General features: G+C 41.0%; 1 protein-coding gene and 1 long non-coding RNA gene across 2 annotated transcripts in view; one reads left to right on the forward strand and one right to left on the reverse strand.

The window, feature by feature from the left end:
- Positions 1-673: 673 nt before the first annotated feature.
- On the forward strand, positions 674-8113 carry LOC147031587 (uncharacterized). Its single transcript, XR_015053646.1, has 3 exons — positions 674-815; positions 5403-5498; positions 5627-8113. It is a non-coding gene; the product is annotated as an uncharacterized LOC147031587 (long non-coding RNA).
- A 1384-nt stretch (positions 8114-9497) lies between these two features.
- The window catches only part of LOC147031588 (SLIT and NTRK-like protein 3), a 9782-nt gene continuing 2595 nt past the window's right edge, over positions 9498-16684 (reverse strand). Inside the window, exons 2-3 of the mRNA XM_085865584.1 lie at positions 12802-13908; positions 9498-11420 (exon numbers count right to left, since the gene is read on the reverse strand). Of these exons, the coding sequence (XP_085721710.1) occupies positions 10611-11420; positions 12802-13908 (1917 nt within the window). The 3' untranslated portion in view covers positions 9498-10610. The remainder of the gene's footprint in view (positions 11421-12801; positions 13909-16684) is intronic.

Here is a 16684-nt window from a genome sequence, read left to right on the forward strand (position 1 = left end):
AGTGTGTCATTGTTGCAGAAACAGTTTATTTTGACTACCTGTATAATACTGAAACAGGAAATCGATCTTTACAATCACTATTTTATTTAGATTGAAGTAAATACTTGAACACTGCCTGGGGTATTGTGTTCTATGAACTCCATAGTGAGTGTGCATGTGACCACACTTGCCTCAAAGCTGTCTAAACGGGGTTTGAATTTGACCCAGCTATAAACTATCATCCCAGTGTTTCACTGGCAGGGTGATTCATCAATTTGTGTGCCATCCGTGTTTATAACAGCCCTCACACCTTCCACCCATACCCCCCCCCCTTCCACCCTTCCAACATGATTATTAGTAAATATCATCATCTTTGACTTGTCCTGTACATTCACAAGCCCCAGATGTGTCCTCATCTGTGTTCAGAAGCACCCACCCAGATATGGTGTCTTCCTCAGAGAAGACTGCCTGATGCACCAGATCCCACATAAATACAGTTGGCACAAGCTTTGTGTATTTTCACATCATGAAGATGTCCTTTGCCGACGGGTTGGTTACCGTTACTTGGTAATTATGTACAGCATCGTATTTACAATTGCAGACGTCTATTAAATATGTCACCATGCCTGCCATGTGCATATGAGGCACTCTCATATGGTTCAATGTCCATTCACTGGTAATGATCCGTCGGGGATTTGCGTAGCACCTGTCCGTCCACTTGGGCCTTGCGCTGGCCCACATGGTCAGGAGTTTGCAGTACGGGCAGCTGCCCGTTCGGCCAGTTGAGAAAGTTCTCCAAGTCTTTCATTGTGCAGAATCATACCCCTTTCTCCCAGGTATTTTTTTTGACTTTTTACAACCTTTTTGAGCCATTTTAGGTACCGGTCCTTATCTCGCGCACACGATATATGCTAGCATATCCTGATGGCTGCTGTTGCTATGTGTTTCTGTGCATGCGTGCAAAGCATTTTGGGGTGGATGTGCCATTATGAAAGTCCCGTATTCTGTATTCACAGATTTTCTGGGTCTGTGTTTCCTATAACTTGTATGTTGTTGTTATATCGCTTCTGAGACAATGTTTCCAATGTACTGACATGCCGAAGCTTCGGTACAAACTTTGACCCCAATTGTTTGGCCAAGACAAACAACAATAACACTAATTTTCTACTTCACCGATAGACATTATCATGAGCATTATCATATCTTAGCAATAGACATTCCTTTGTCCTACACTTGTACTCTAATATGGCCGTGGGGTCGTGTGTACCATGTACGCAGAAATTGCAGACGTTGCTAAACACCTTCCATTGCTTACTTTGCTTATTATCCAATCATGCCGACTGGCACATGGATCTTCTTTTGAACTTTTGTCACTTTCTTCAGTCTTGGATCTACGTTCCGATTTTATTACAGGTGAAACTTTAATTAGTAGTATTAATATTACAATATTTATAAGCTAGGAGTGTCATGAATGTGGGAAAATTTAATTGATAGCTTAACACTGATGAACACTGGACTAACGAAACTCACAAAAAACGACTCACCAGTCACGTGATTCCACTGATTAAAAAATATATATATATTCATTCAACCCAATCCCAATGCCTGTTTCAAATCCCAGTCGAATGTGTAAGATTGATTTTGATTTCCCCGCTCTTCCTCTTCTGATGACAATGACAGGCAAGTGGATCAAGCCCATATTATGCAGAGATCTCAGGAAATGAACCACGAATGGTCCATAAAGCATAAACCTTTTTTACAATTATTGAAGCCATTTACCCAACATCTGGGAAGGAATCTTTTCCTGTTTACACAGTTTTTTTTATTGCCTCCCAAGAAATGACTTGTTAGGGTACACAGGGACATTGTGGTGGCTGATCAGCTGTGATGTGAAATTGTTCGGTTGTGTTTTATGGACATTAACCAATGGTGTGGATATATCCTAATGCTGGAAAAGCCGCAAGGAGGCAGTGACAAACCGTCTCCCCATCCCATTTCGATATTTATAGATCCACCCATGGATGTCTGGCAACAGTCCCAGTGCTGCAGCCACCAGTGATCATGCAGTCTTACCCTAGTTTTACATCTACTCCTTTGTAATATAACTACTGTCAGATTACCAACTCTCCAGGACAGCACTTATCCCCACACGTTTTTTTTGTTTGTATTTTTTTAAAGATGGAATTAATGTCTCAGATCCCAATACAATTTGGTTCATATCTTGGTTAGGCCAAAAATTGCTCTAAATTGATTCGTCTAATGATTTATATGAGGGTAGAGGAGTAGCAGCTGAAACCCAAATCCTATCCAGGTTCCTCCTGATGACTTCATCTCTGCTTTTTGCTTGTTCATGTTCCTTCTGATGATTCCAACACAGTGCTGTACCAACAGTAGTTGGTCTTCCATTTGATTTGAATGGAATTTATTTTAATCCCATGCTGAATTAATTTAACAATAATAAACACCAAGGGTCAGGGTCAAGTGTCCGATCAAAGCAGGATGTTTTGGTACCTTGTCATCACTGCTAGCAGCTGTAAAGTCACAGTTCTAATTATGTCAATGATTAATTATGTGACACACCAGTACACAAACACCATACAAAATACACTACACAAACACCACACAAAACAAGTCCTGCCGAGGGTCTGCAATCACTGATTGCTCCTTTTCTTGTTCTTATTTGCGTTGGCATGATGTCAATACATGATTCAAGGACACCAGGAACCAAAGTTGCAACTAAAGGATCTTCCCTTTGTATACGTACGCCAAAGTGCTCAAACCTTAATGGAAGGAGTCTAGTAGACTCAAGGAGAAGTGAAAACAAAACTTCAAAGTGAAATGTACTGACAATGAAATATAAACTGGCAGACTTGGTACGCAGACACTCTGCTTTGAGAAGTTACTGATTGTCTGCATTATCACCAATAGACATCTTTGAGAAATGCGAAATTACTGTTGGAATAACACTCGAGCAATAAATATGAACTCATTGCCTTCAACAAAAGTTTATTTTAATCAAACCAGATTTTAACTGAATATGAACTCATTAACCAGACACCAAAGACTTTTTTAAAATGGTATCTGCTGCGTTTTTGCTTGACGCACAGCATTTAAAAAGGTACAACATGGACAAATAACCTGAGGTTGGCAACCATTGTGTAATCTTAACGGGCCTAATGGACCCTCCCATGTTAAAGTTACTTTTAAGGGAACTCTTATGATTATGATTATTATTATTATTAGTCCCCTACCGGTTTAACCACCAGAGGGGACTATAGGTTTGCTCTCCATCCTTCCGTCCGTCCCACCTGTGGTTTTTCAGATTTTTTCCCCCCATACCCCTTAATATATTCAACTGAAACTTGGTGGATGGTTTTATTATGATAAGTTACCGAACAAGTTCGAGTTTCAGGGCATTTCATCAACTTTTCAGAGTTATGCCCTTTTTGGACTTAGAAAATATCACATTGGTCGGGGTCACATATTGCAAAGGAATTCCAGGTCTTGTTATTATTAGCCTGTCCCCCATACAGCGGAACACGGGGTTTTGTAATCACTTCTGTGTGTCTGTCCGGACCGTAACTCATTTACCATTTGAGCTTTTGTCGTCAAATGTTCAACAGCATCATTATGAGAATATGGAGAACACAAATTAATAATTTTGCTAAAATAATTTTCATTGTTATTGTTGTTCTTCCACCTTTTTAATTTTTTTTCTTAGCAACCACTTAGCTGATTGACACAATTTTCAGGGTAAGAACGACCCCCCCCCCCCATGGAGAATATTTTCATAATTGTAATGTCATAGGTCACGTAGTATGGCAGCCATCTTGGATGAAATGCAAAATATTAAAACATGACTGTATCTCTGAAACCGCTAATCTAAAAAATTTGAAACTTGGCACATCACATTCTACTCCCAATTGGGAATAAAGGATTGTTAGGATGACATCGTCGGTGAAGTGGTCGATCAGTCAAATGTTGTTAATCAAAATCCTTGTTTACCATTGAGATTCAGTGTGTACGTCCAGGCCGTAATATTTTTTACCAACTGAGCTTTTGTCATCAAATCTTCAACAAACCTTTATTATGAGATTGTGGAGAACATGGATGACTAAAATGTAGAATTTTTTTTTTTAAACTGTCGTTTTTGTCAAGTTTAGTTTGGGCTTTGCATTTTCAGATGCTTTCTAGTTATTATTATTATTATTATTATTATTATCATTGTAACTCAACCATGGTCAAGTGTATGTCCCTATCTATAAATGGCATGTTCAGAATTTAAGTTGCAGTTTGGTATTCTTAAAATCAATCTTTGTGAGTGTGTGAGTGTGTGTTTTTTGAGTGTGCATATAATACTGTTACCACACCCTGTCCCTTGCCCCACCATCCTGTATGCACTATATGTGTACCAGTTCAATCCCCACCCCATTTTAACCTTTTAGCCTTGTGCATACATCATAAATTGATGGTCATTAAAACCTTGTCTTGTACCAAACAACATATCCTCGATTGTAGAAAGAAACCACTTGCTAACAATCTTCCCAACCCTGACAAACCTCCCACTCTTCTCCCCCACCACAAATGGTGTGGAAGGGACTAACATGAACCAAAAAATCAGTTAAGGTGATCAGAACTAGCATTGTTAATCCATCAAAACCTTACCAGCTAATAATGAACCTGCATGACCATGTCTCAACACAACTCAATATTTCTACTTCTGGGTTATTTACACTGCCTGGTCAACAAATAGGGTGAGCTATACAGTGATTGCTGAGACTTCCTACAGAGTCTAACCTGACACCATTATTAAATGACTGAACTATACCAAGATTTAATCTCACTTCTTATATTGATTCATTGGATTTCACCTTCATTTTATTTCGCATTATGCCGGAGATGTGCTGGATGTAGTTAACCCCAGGTGCAGCTTGTATATACTTCAGCTCTTGCAATTAATTGTACACAATTAACATGAAACCACAGGATAGTACTCATAAGCTAACTGTCAAATGCACTCGTTTATGAATAGCTAATTGGTTATATCAGAAATTTCACTATGAAGTGCTTTGTAAAATGAAATATCACCTATGTACTATTTTTTTTCATTCCTGATATTTAGAATATACAGGAAATTGGTGTGCAATTTCGTTCATAACGTCCTTTGTTACCTCGCTTGTAAAAAGATAAAAATTGGTTGTGTCAAACTTCACTGTGAAAGATGATGCACGGTTTCACCTTGCTTCAACTTATTTTTCTTGCATTCTTGTTGAAAAACTGCACATTTGAAATTGAGATCTTCAATATGCAATTTTAGAATGGCAACAAAATGCAATCAATCAGTCTCCCTTGATTCGCATTGAAGAGGTGTATAAAATTTCAGCATTGTAGGACTAAGTGTTTTCCATTTATCGACCGTACAGGTGGACAGAGATGGGCAAACAAGTGGACACAGCTACCACAAAGATACATCCCTTTGGAGAAGTTTCATGAACAAATATAGTTTCATTGACTGAAGGGTGAGAATTCTGTGCACTCGAACCTGGGATCGTACCTTTTATACTGTTAAAAAATGCATCAAGATGTAAGAAGCTCATTCAGACAAACAAAATGCTACTTTTTTTTTTTTAACCTTCTACCTCCATAGAGTTCACAAGTTTGGATAGCTGTGTACTCACACCTAGGACCTCACTTAAGCATGAAAGGAACAGCACCAGCATTTATTCAGTTCTGCTTTTGCTCATCCTGATGCAATATCCAAGGTTTTACCTTCCTCCCTCCTTAATCATTTTTGCGTGTGGACTTGGAAACTGTGGACTTGAGCCTGATTCCATTGGTCTATAAATGTCGAAGTGCCAAAAAAAAAAAAAAATTTTTACCTCCTCCTTGACACATTGAAATTCTGTCAAATTTCCACTATATAGGACTATGAATTTATGATTAGGAGGTGACAGGAATTACTGGCATGAGAGGAAAGAGAAAATAGGATCGGACTTGTAGCAATCTTGGTAAAAGACAGTATTATATCAAGAAAATGGGTTGATGATAGCTGATGAACTGAGGTGGACCATTTGGTGTAGATAGCGGTTAGGGATAGTAGTAATAGTGAGGGACTTTGAGGATGCTGTTACAAGTCTTCTGGATTGAAGGAAGAGCAGGAACTGAAGCTTTGAGAGGGAAATGAGAAAGGCATGTTTGAGATGTCTCGAGGATTATGGTCAAATGAATATTTTAATAGTGCATTAAATTAAACTTCCTTCTCAGATGTGGGAGAAATGTATGGCTTCAATAATTGGAAAAAAGGTTTACGCCTTATGGACCCTTTGTGGTTAATTTCCTGAGATCTCTACACAATACGGGCTTGATGCACATGCCTGTCATTGCCATAGGGAGAGGAAAAGTGGAGTTAAACTTCCAAAATCCAGACAATCTGCACATTTAGTCTCTTACTCCTCGGTTGTTCTGTCTCACTATTCCCTCCAGGGCTTCAAGTAGTTGTGCACCACCATCTCTTGTCATTCCCAATTCTGTCCCATGATTGTTATTCAATTATTATGCCCATTTACCTTTCCTCACCCAACCATCTTACCTGCTAGTTTTACTGTTTCCTTCCCTCCTCCCTCTCCCCCTATCCTGTTCATTCCCTCCTTGACACTTGTCACACCATGAAATCTATCTTGCTCTTCTATGAGCTTTGCTCCTGTAAAGAAAAAGATGTGATTTTAGTAGGGCATGTTTTAAAATTGATGAGAAATAAGAAGAATTAACCCCCTTTCATGTCTTCAGGCGTATATGGCTGCCGAGGTAGTTTTTTCCTTGCTTAGGAGGCACTATCATGAATAGATCGCCACATCAACACAGGATGCTTGAATGGCTCATTCTTCCTAGTAAGCTGGAAATCATTTTGCTGACCTTGGAAGGATGGCAGGTTGAGTTAACTCACCTTGTGTTATTTTTAACGGCACGACAGGGTTCATACTCCGGACTCTTAAGATATTAAGCCAACACCAGTCTTTTTGCTTCTGATTTTAAATATATTCACTCTGTCTTTAATAGAGGGCAGAGTAAATATATTTGAGTCTGGAGCAAAACTCGAGACAGGAAGAGATCAGGTTGATTCAGCACATGTTAAAAATTATATTAACAATTTAAACAAAAGGCATTTACGTGATAGCAGATTGGCCAGAGTAGAGGAGTAAATTGAAGCGAGTTAAGAAACTGAACAATATGAGGGGAAATAGGAGAGGGATATGGCAAGGAACACTAAACATAAAAACAAGGCCTTTAAAGTGTATAAGGGGGAAGGAAAGGGGGAATTGACCCATAGACCCATCATGTTCAACAAATTTGTTGGAAATCTATGAAGAGGTTACCAATTATGCCTGGTGTTGCCTTTGTGGTTAGGGTGGTGGGCTTGGGATCCTAGGATCCGGAGTTCAAATCCCATTCGGCTGTTGAATTAATACCAGGTGGGGTTGACTCTGCCTGTCATCGTTCCGAGGTCAGCAAAATGCGTGCCAGCTTGCTGGTATCCTGTGGTGGAGTGGCGACCCATCCAGGATTGTGCCCAATAGCCAAGGAGACTGCTTCGGCAGCACCAACACTCTGCACAGAGTGTGATCCCAATGGATGGATGGATGGATTGATGTTGGAAATCCGTTTGCAACCATCCTGACCTTTGTCAATGTATTGTCAATGTCAGCCCAACATCGGTGTGCTATCTGAGAAGCTTGGAGGTAATGTCGATCGCAAAGATGTCAGATTCAGGAAAGTCTAGATAACTCATTACATGAGCAAAAATTTGGTCATTTGGCAGATGTAATTAAATGTTGGAAAATTGGACTTGGGCAGGAACAATAGGAATTGGGACTACATAATGCATGGGGTAGTTTTATAATATCTTGGTGATTAGATTTGATATACTATACTCTTTACAGAGCCTTGGTTCTCAGAGTTATGGGTATTGTCAAGTGTATTGGAAGTCATCTATGTTTATGCAACCATTACTTAAATGCCCACCATTTGCAAAAATAAACAAAGACCATAAGGAAACCCCCTCTGTGTTGTGATTGTTCATGTCCTGTCTGTGATCGAAAAGTTCACCTTTGCTCTCTCCCCACTGTTCATCATCCCCCTTCACACTGAGTGAATGTCGTGTTGGATTGGGTTTGACGATTTGGTGTCATGGGGGGGGGGGGGTAAGTGTGCTTGTGGATTGGGTGATTGGGTTGGAATGGGAGGTGGGGTTGTGGATGCAACACCGAGTGCATGAAGGGCATATTGGCTTCCTCCTGTATCAAGTTTTTCATATATTTCCTTGCAAATGTTAACAAGCCTTTGAGCAGTTATACTTTAGAGAAGTCAATGGAGCTAGTTGGAGCAGGGTCAAAGGTTAACCTTTTTCAAAAAAACATTTGACATAAAAAATGACGAATTTATCAATCTCAAATCCCACGATCATAAGAAACAAAGCAACGGAACAATAAACCTTGGACCAGTCCTGAGTACACAAATTAAACCATTTATTTATCTTGAGGAGTTTTAACTTTGACTTGTAAAGATACAAGCTCTTGACCTGGCAATGAGATACAAGATTGGGCAAAACCGTTCGCTATTGATCTTCCACATGGTTACACATGATGTTTAATCCAGGCAATCTGTTGAGAAAGGTTTTGAGAACATTTAGAAAATGTATGTCTGGTGGCTTAGTGGTTGTTTTGTATGCAGCCGATGGCTGCTGGTTGCATTTTTCGGGTTTTTTTTTTCTGGGAACGCGGCTGTCACCAACCTTTGGTCCAAGCTCGAAGGTCTTTCACAATCCACAAAACTTGGTGGCAGTTGGTCAATTCTAGGGTAATTTGGTGGCTTATTGGTGAGGATATTTGACTGGTATCCCAGGGGTTGTGGGTTCAAGTCCAGCTGAGGGTTGTGGTAATATGGATTTGGATTCGAAGCTTCACTATTGAAATTAACTCAACTTGCTAGAGGGCATAGTGACGCCAATAGGGGGCACAATACAGCTCTTAGCCAGCTATCGCGTGCAGCCTGTGGCTGCTGGTTGCATCATTCCCTGGGGGCATGGCTGCGCTACTGATGCAGTGCCCCTGTTACCAGGAAGCTGGTACTCATTTTACTGATCTCAGAAGGATGACAGGCTGAATCAACCCACCTGATGTTATTTCAACAGCATGACAGGGGCTCGATCTTAAGCCAACACCAGGCTTGTGGTTTTGTGGTGAGGACCATGAACAGGCATTTCAGAGATAGTGAGTTGAAATTGAGCTGAAGCATTAAGTGTTTTGATTCAAAGGAGAAGAAAGTTGAGCTTGTTTCTGTAGAATTACTACGTCACTATGGGATTGTCCATTGACGTTCAGGAAGGGTTATAATATATTTGCCCCACCTTGTCTCATCCACAGGTGGTGCCATTTCATACATTGTGATTTTCTTCCTTAAGCACCACGAACAACGTCAGATGGACACTAAAATGCTACTGATTGAAGACAATGCTGCCACCAATTTCTTTCATTTTATTTCAAAAAAAAAAAAATATGAGTTGATAATTAATCGCTGCTGCTGTATATTCTTGGAAGTACAACAAAATAGCATCAGCAAACTGGAGTGAGCAATGGAACTCTGGACAATTGGAACTTACCTCTTTTGGGATGGAGAATTGCAGTGTTTCCAATTGAAATTTTATAACGCTGATCTTAAAAACGAAACTCCACATTCAAAGTGAACAACCCAGGCCTTTTCTCATGTGACCAACATGGTGAAAACCAGTTATGATTCATTCACAGACTTGCACTAAGATCAACATTTTCAGCATCAGCAGTTGTAAATGACCATCTTGACCAAAAGTCAACATCAACCAATCAATTTGATGTTTGAATGGAGCGGTCTGTAATTTGAGCATGGAATATAGAGGGGCTTTGTCCCCCCCCCCCCCCCAATGGAGTGTGCAATTTCTTTTTTCAAAAGTTTTCTTCAGTCCATGTATTTACATATACATTAAGTATTTGATATATGCATGCTTCTCAATAACACTCGATTAAAAAAGGAAAAGAAGAACGTCATCAAATGCTGTCATAAATACATTAGAAAAAGATTTTTAAATTTTTTTTTTTTAAAGAAAATGCCCAACACAAGAATCGTCTTCATAATTATGCCTTGCAGAAAGATGAGCTAATAATAGCAGAAAGAATGTTCACACTTTGTATTTCTTCCTTTTCAAACCAAAAGCTTTTCTCACTCTTCCCGTACATTGCTTGAGGGCAGCTGAGTTTTGGAGTGGGGCTCGGATCTCTATAAAATGATCGTATTGTGAGAGTTGGTCCTCCTTCCCAACAAGGTGGAAGTGAGATGCGGGTTCATGGCAGACCATTTGAGATGCGGAATATTGGTTGATTTTTGTTGCAGCCAAAGTTTTTTTTTTTATTTTTTTTTTTTTTTTAGTATGACCATTGCACAACTTGCATTTTCCAGCATGAACTCAAGAGTGAGAGTTGATTCTATCATGGTTGTACAGATTATCACCTTTGTGATGCTTCAGAAGTCACTCCTTTGCTGAGAAACCGAGACAGAGAAATGAGTTTTTAACAGAAGGCATGCTACTTAACTGTTGCCTATTATCATCTTCCTGAATGTCCATGCTGAGCACTTTCCTTCCGCATGCACCAACGCCTTCCCGTCACATCACCTTGTAGCCTTGGGCTCAGTGCACCATTTTCCCATGTCATTGAGGGATAGAAAATATGAGCTTCAAGTTTCCAGCTCCTCTGCAGTCCAATGTCTTTCCATCTAGCAGCATTTTCCCTTTGGAGGTTGTAAATGGAGGCTTTGCTTTTCTCATCCCATGGACCTGGTCCCAATTCATAGTCTTTGGTCCTTTCGTGATGCTTAAGGCCGAGTATTTCAGATTCTTGCGTCACTGGACCAAAAGATTTAGTTCCCAGCATTCTGTGAAATGCTCTTTCTCGACTGTCCCCAGGCAGTAAACTCGGCCGTTCATCTTTCCCCGCCAAACAGTTTTCTCCTTCTGCGTGATGAGGGTATGTAGGTGTGAGAGCCATGCCACAGCTTGGCTTTTTTGCTCTGGCACAAGAAGCAGCCAAAGCAGCAGCTACAAAAATGCCAGTGAGGAAGAGAGCAAGGACGATGAGAAGAAATACGGAAATAGGTAAGTTAAGCAGCTTTGGTGACGTCCTTGCCATGATTGCAAGTGGTTCTGTAGATGTACTCTCAGTGCAAGCATTTGCAGGAGAATTGTCATGAGGACAGAGTTCAGAGGGCAAGAGCGAGAAAATAGAACGTCCGTGCAACATGGCAGGGGAGGCACAGCGAGGGATGCCCTGCAAAGTTCCTGTGCTCAAAGTGAGAGCCCATTCTCGGAACGGCATGGCAGTGCAATTGCACTTCCAAGGGTTTGAATCCAGGCCAACCTGTTGGTGCAAAAATAAAGAAAAATCAGGAAGTGAAATGTGAAGTTTTTATTAGAGTGTTAGCTTTAAAGGTCATGACCCCATCTAGAATTGAAGGAATAAAACAAACATTGAACAGATGTAAACTGCAAAGGCACAACCTCAACCTGAGAATAATACTGAATTGCAGAACTTTTACTTTTTTCAATTCGTCACTTTATTTGACCAATTTTGACATTTATTTGACCAACTTTTTGCACTGTACATTAAGTAATTTCCGGGGAAAGTGCATGACTCAATTATAGATTTTCTTCCAAAAGTACCCGATTTATATAAACTCCAGTGTGTACAACTTACAAAACGTTCAGATCTAGACTTCGAAGCAAAACCTTCGAAGTAGATTGTTACCGTCATCGCAAATGTGCATTATAGTGCTGTGTGTTTTGACTCGGGTGCATATAGTTGTTGGTAGTTATGGTAAGAAGTTGCTACATGACTGGGTTATCCGTTTGCATTGTGATGACAAGTGGAACCAGGAAATTGCAGGACCAGGAAGTATTGGGGGGGGGGGTGGGGGGGGAGGTGAGACATAATTTCATGGCTGTCCCAATTCAAGCATACATTCCAGAAATTAAACAGCATATATATATATATATATATATATATATATATATATATATGTATATATATAGTCATGGGGAGGGGTCAGTTTTAAATTGTGTGGTGTCCTTTGCTGTCAAAAATGGCAAAGATCAGCCTGAACACTTGCATACTTTCCATCAAAAGGTTCCATTAACTTATTAAATGCCCTAAAACACACTTTGTTCACCAAACCATGGAAGTAATCATTTTGTTTTCTCTTTTTTGAAGACTTCCACATCCTCGTGCAAGAGAACACTAATGACAGCCCATAGCTTGTTGTAACATGGACATTACCATCTATTATGAACCAGTGTATTGTGAACATTCAAACAATGCTCCCTGTCCTGGGAAAAGGTGTGATTTTTTTTCTTCTTTTTTTCAATATAATTTCTCAATAATGAAGTAAGATGCTTGTGTTAAAATTCAACATCAAGTGCCCCTTGCATTTATTTTAGGTTCACAGCACTATATTTTTTTATACAATTGGTAAATGGTGATCATTGATTACATTCTGCCGGAAGTTTTGATGCGAAAGGAAATTAATAAGCAGACTCAAATGGGGATGCACAATGATAATACGTTTTAAGTTAAATTATAATAACCTTCCTTTCTTTTGAGATCTCTTCAACGTTTAGTTTTCTAAAAGTTTTTATTTTCTAAAACAGAAAACCATTGAAATATAAACTTTTCTCAAACAAAACCATAACTTTGACTTTGTTATGTGCACTGCTGCATGTTCATTTGGACACGTGCTACCAACCTGAATGATGGCATGCAGAGAGTCCAGAACCCCAGACCGTGGTAAACCGAATAGAAGGTTACCACGAAGACCAAGACGTCGGGGTGTTATGCCTTCCAGGGCTCCGGGCTCCAAATACTCTAGCCTGTTGTTCTGCAGAAAGAGGAGCTGGAGGCTAGGCGAGGATGCAAAGGCCCTAGGCTCAATGAAATGCAAGGAATTGTGCTCGAGATAAAGAGAAAGCAAGGAAGAAAGTCCTTGAAGTGATGATGCAGAAAGGCGTTCAAGGTAATTGTTGTTAAGATGCAGTGATTGAAGGTATGACAACAGTGAAAAGGCACCTGATTTGATGACTCTGATATGATTGGAGCCAAGGTTCAGGCGGATAAGTGAGGAAAGGTCACGGAAATCGAAGCGAGAGAGCTGTGTGACGGTGTTCATAGACAGATCTAGGCGCTGAGGATTGAGGGGACGAGGTCGGAGTTTAGAAATGTGCGAAATACCTCGGCCTTGGCACTGTACACTGAGGCCTAAATGTGCTGGATGCAAGTGGCAAGTGCAAGTCGATGGGCAGCTTGTAGGCAATGGAGATTTTCCTCGGTAGCGTGAAGGAGGTTTTATCACATACTCGGGATTAAAGCCCAACCCTGCAGCTCGCGCCATGGCTAACCTCAACTCGGTTTTTCCAGCCTTCTGCGTTTGGAGAGAAGAGTCCGAAGTAACATTTTTAACATCATCGTTGTTCGCATCATCCTCACCCTTGAAACCACAAAGAATCTGTTCAGAAACATCTGCCAGTGATTTTCCATGTAGGTCAAAAGGAGAGTCACAGAGTACATCCCCGAGAAGTGCGAGGGAAGAGCTTCGTGTGAGCCAGGTCCTAAGCGGCACCAAGCTGCATGCACAATTCCAGGGATTGTCATCCAGACGGATTTGAGCATGAGGGAAGGCAATTGGTGAGAGAAGTGATGGTGTAGGGAGGTGACGAAGGTGGTTGGCTCTCAGGTCAAGGTGGCGTAGAGAAGTAAGGCCAAAGAAAAGACCTGCAGGAAGATAGCGAATGAGATTGTCATTGAGGAGAAGCACCCGAAGTTTCGGCAGAGGCCTGAAGACTCCAGCCTCAATTTCCTGCAAAGAATGAGAAGGATGATAATGCTGGTAACAAGCGATAAATATTCAAATATTTCATTCATTTCTCATTGAGTTCACTGAACAAGCATCATTGGTAAAACAAGAATAAAAATTTTTTTAATGAGTTAAACTGTAAGCTTTCCGTAATGGTGGAGGAAATTCGGAAGCACGCGTTGATTGGCCTGCTGCTCTAAACTATGTTCTTGTAAAATTGACATGCACAATGTGCCAGCCAGATTAACGTGGCTCTAAAAAGTACATTGTAATGATAATATTAATGCTTCTAACACCAACATGTATATTTGTGTTAGTCTTCGTAGTGCGGAATTACAAAGCGCAGGAAGAGACTACGTAACCCATCACACTTTTGTCATATCCACATTTCTAGTTGACTTTATCTGGTCACCAAAGTTCCTTCAATTAAATCCATTTCTTCTCTTTGCTTCAAGTGGAACAAAAGTCATATTTGAAAAGGCCGGACTCACAACCTCATCATTGAGTTTTTTTTCCACTTTGCATTGTTACATGGAAGGATAAAATTCACCTTCAAGAAATGGGCGTAACTTCAATTAAATTCCGAGTAACTTATGCAGAGGAAGCCATGATTTGGCCTCTATTTACGAAAAGGCATTCATGACATCACTTGTGTTTCGCAGTCACTCATGGACAAGGCGAGGCTGCCAATGCTGTTTTTGGGGCTTTATCGTTTGCTTTATTTATAGGAAGTAAAGTGGAAAAATTCAATTCTGATTTGATGGAAGAATGTTTTTTTTTTTGTTGTTTTTTTATTATTTAATTTTCTTGACACTAATATATTTTGAAAATCGAGTGAACCCATTGATGCAATGCATGGAATAATCTGCCTAGAAAGGTAGTGGCAGCCAAAAGAGTAGACAGGTTTAAGTTGGAATTAGATAGATAGAGTGGTATCGGAATATTGGCAGAATTTGTACAGGGTGGTCTGAAAGTCACTTTACCCCTCCCGAGTAAAGTATTCAGTCTTAAACTCTTTTAATATATAGGCTTTATTGTGCAGTATTTACAATATATAATTAATCAGTCATTGTATCTGCATGCACTCCTGAATTTGTCGCCAAGTCCTCTTAGACATCCTGTGAAGCATTTGTGGAGTCAGCTGTGCGAAAGAGGCCACGACTGCAGTACACAATTCCTCAATTGTCCAACACCGGTTTTCCGGCACTTTCTCCTTGACGAAGCCCCACAAAGAGTTGTCTGGAGTCATCAGATCTTCACGATGTAGCGGCTATGGTAGAGGAGCTGATGATGTTGGTGACCCGAGTCCAATCCAGCTTGAGGGAATGTTCCATTGAGATGGTCCCGACGCAAAATGCAACACAAATTGTGCGGATGCACCATCTTGTTGAAAGCAGAAACTTTCAGCTATTCATGGAGTTTCTTAAGATATGCTCATAAGCTACGCCCTTTACCAGTCCATCAAAAAAAAATTAGGGGCCAAATATGTGTCGTGAGGTCATTCCTGCCCACACCATCACGTGTGGAGGATGATGTTCCAATTTCAATGTGAAATGTGAATTTCCTTCGATCAGAACCCCACATTTTGTGCCCGTGAGCTTCGAGAGATGGCACATTCATCCGAAAACAACATTTTCCCTCGAGATATGGCAGTCAGGAAGGTGTCAAGCAAAACATCACAAGATGCACAGCACTGATCCATGTTGGCATCACTCAGTTCATTCACCAATGATGGACGCCAGGGTTTCAACTGAAGATCTTTTTTTTCCTGTGGTTTTGCATAGTGGTCCATGGTATGCTAAGTTCACTGGCTCTTTCTTATTGACTTTCTCAGCGACCAGTCAATTGACGCCAACACAACAGCGCACGTGTTTCTTCTTGTTGCCGGTCTTCCACTGCACCTCTTGTCCTTCACACTTCCTGTTTCAAAACCCATTTTCCCCACTTCAACATCATCTGCTTTGGTGGAGAAGGTTTTCCAAAGCATTCCATGAAAGCTTTTCATGCTCGAGCAATCGTTTGGCCTGTACGTGCCCTTTCTTGAACGCAAACATAAGCAACCAACCGCTCTTCGACACGACCAACTTGTGTCCACCATGGCATCTAATTTCCTCCCTTCTCCCCTGCCAGTGAGTCGCATACCATGAAGGGGGAGGGTGGTCAGGTCAGGTCAGGTCAGGTATGGGAGCATGCACTGGAGCAATGCGTCACTGCGTCCACTTTCTGCCAGTACTCCAGGGGCCTCCATTTGGCAATCCCCCAGGTATATGCCTGGGCCATCCCCACCTGTTTTGAGATGCTGATAAACCTGATGCAACCACGAGGCATGTGGTCGGCACATTGGCCTCCTCCATTCACGAAGCTCCCTGACTGAGTGAATCTGGTGAGCAGGATCAGCGTCAGGAAAATGAGCCACATGTCCATGCAGCAGCAGCTAACACTTACGGACTATGCAGGTAATAAATCTCATTTGAGTCTCTCAGCAACTGCTCGTTGGTCACAAAGTCTGACCAGTGATCTCCAAGGATTCTCTGAAGAGACCTAGTACCAAAGGAATTAAGTCTCCATCTCAGATCCCAGGTCAGAGTCCAAGTTTCACATCTGCAGAGCAACACTGGAAGCACCAAGGACCGGAAGATTTGGACTTTTGTCCTCCAGCACAGGTTCTGGCAGCGCCACACCCCATGATCCAGTGAATCCATGACTCCCCAGGTCTGACCCAGACGTCTATTGACCTCTGGCTCACAGCCAGCAGAGACATGAATATCAATGCCAAGGT

This window comes from Eptatretus burgeri, chromosome 2 (assembly GCF_056783735.1).
Source record: "Eptatretus burgeri isolate ZD-2024b chromosome 2, Ebu_testis_v1, whole genome shotgun sequence".
NCBI lineage: Eukaryota > Metazoa > Chordata > Myxini > Myxiniformes > Myxinidae > Eptatretus > Eptatretus burgeri.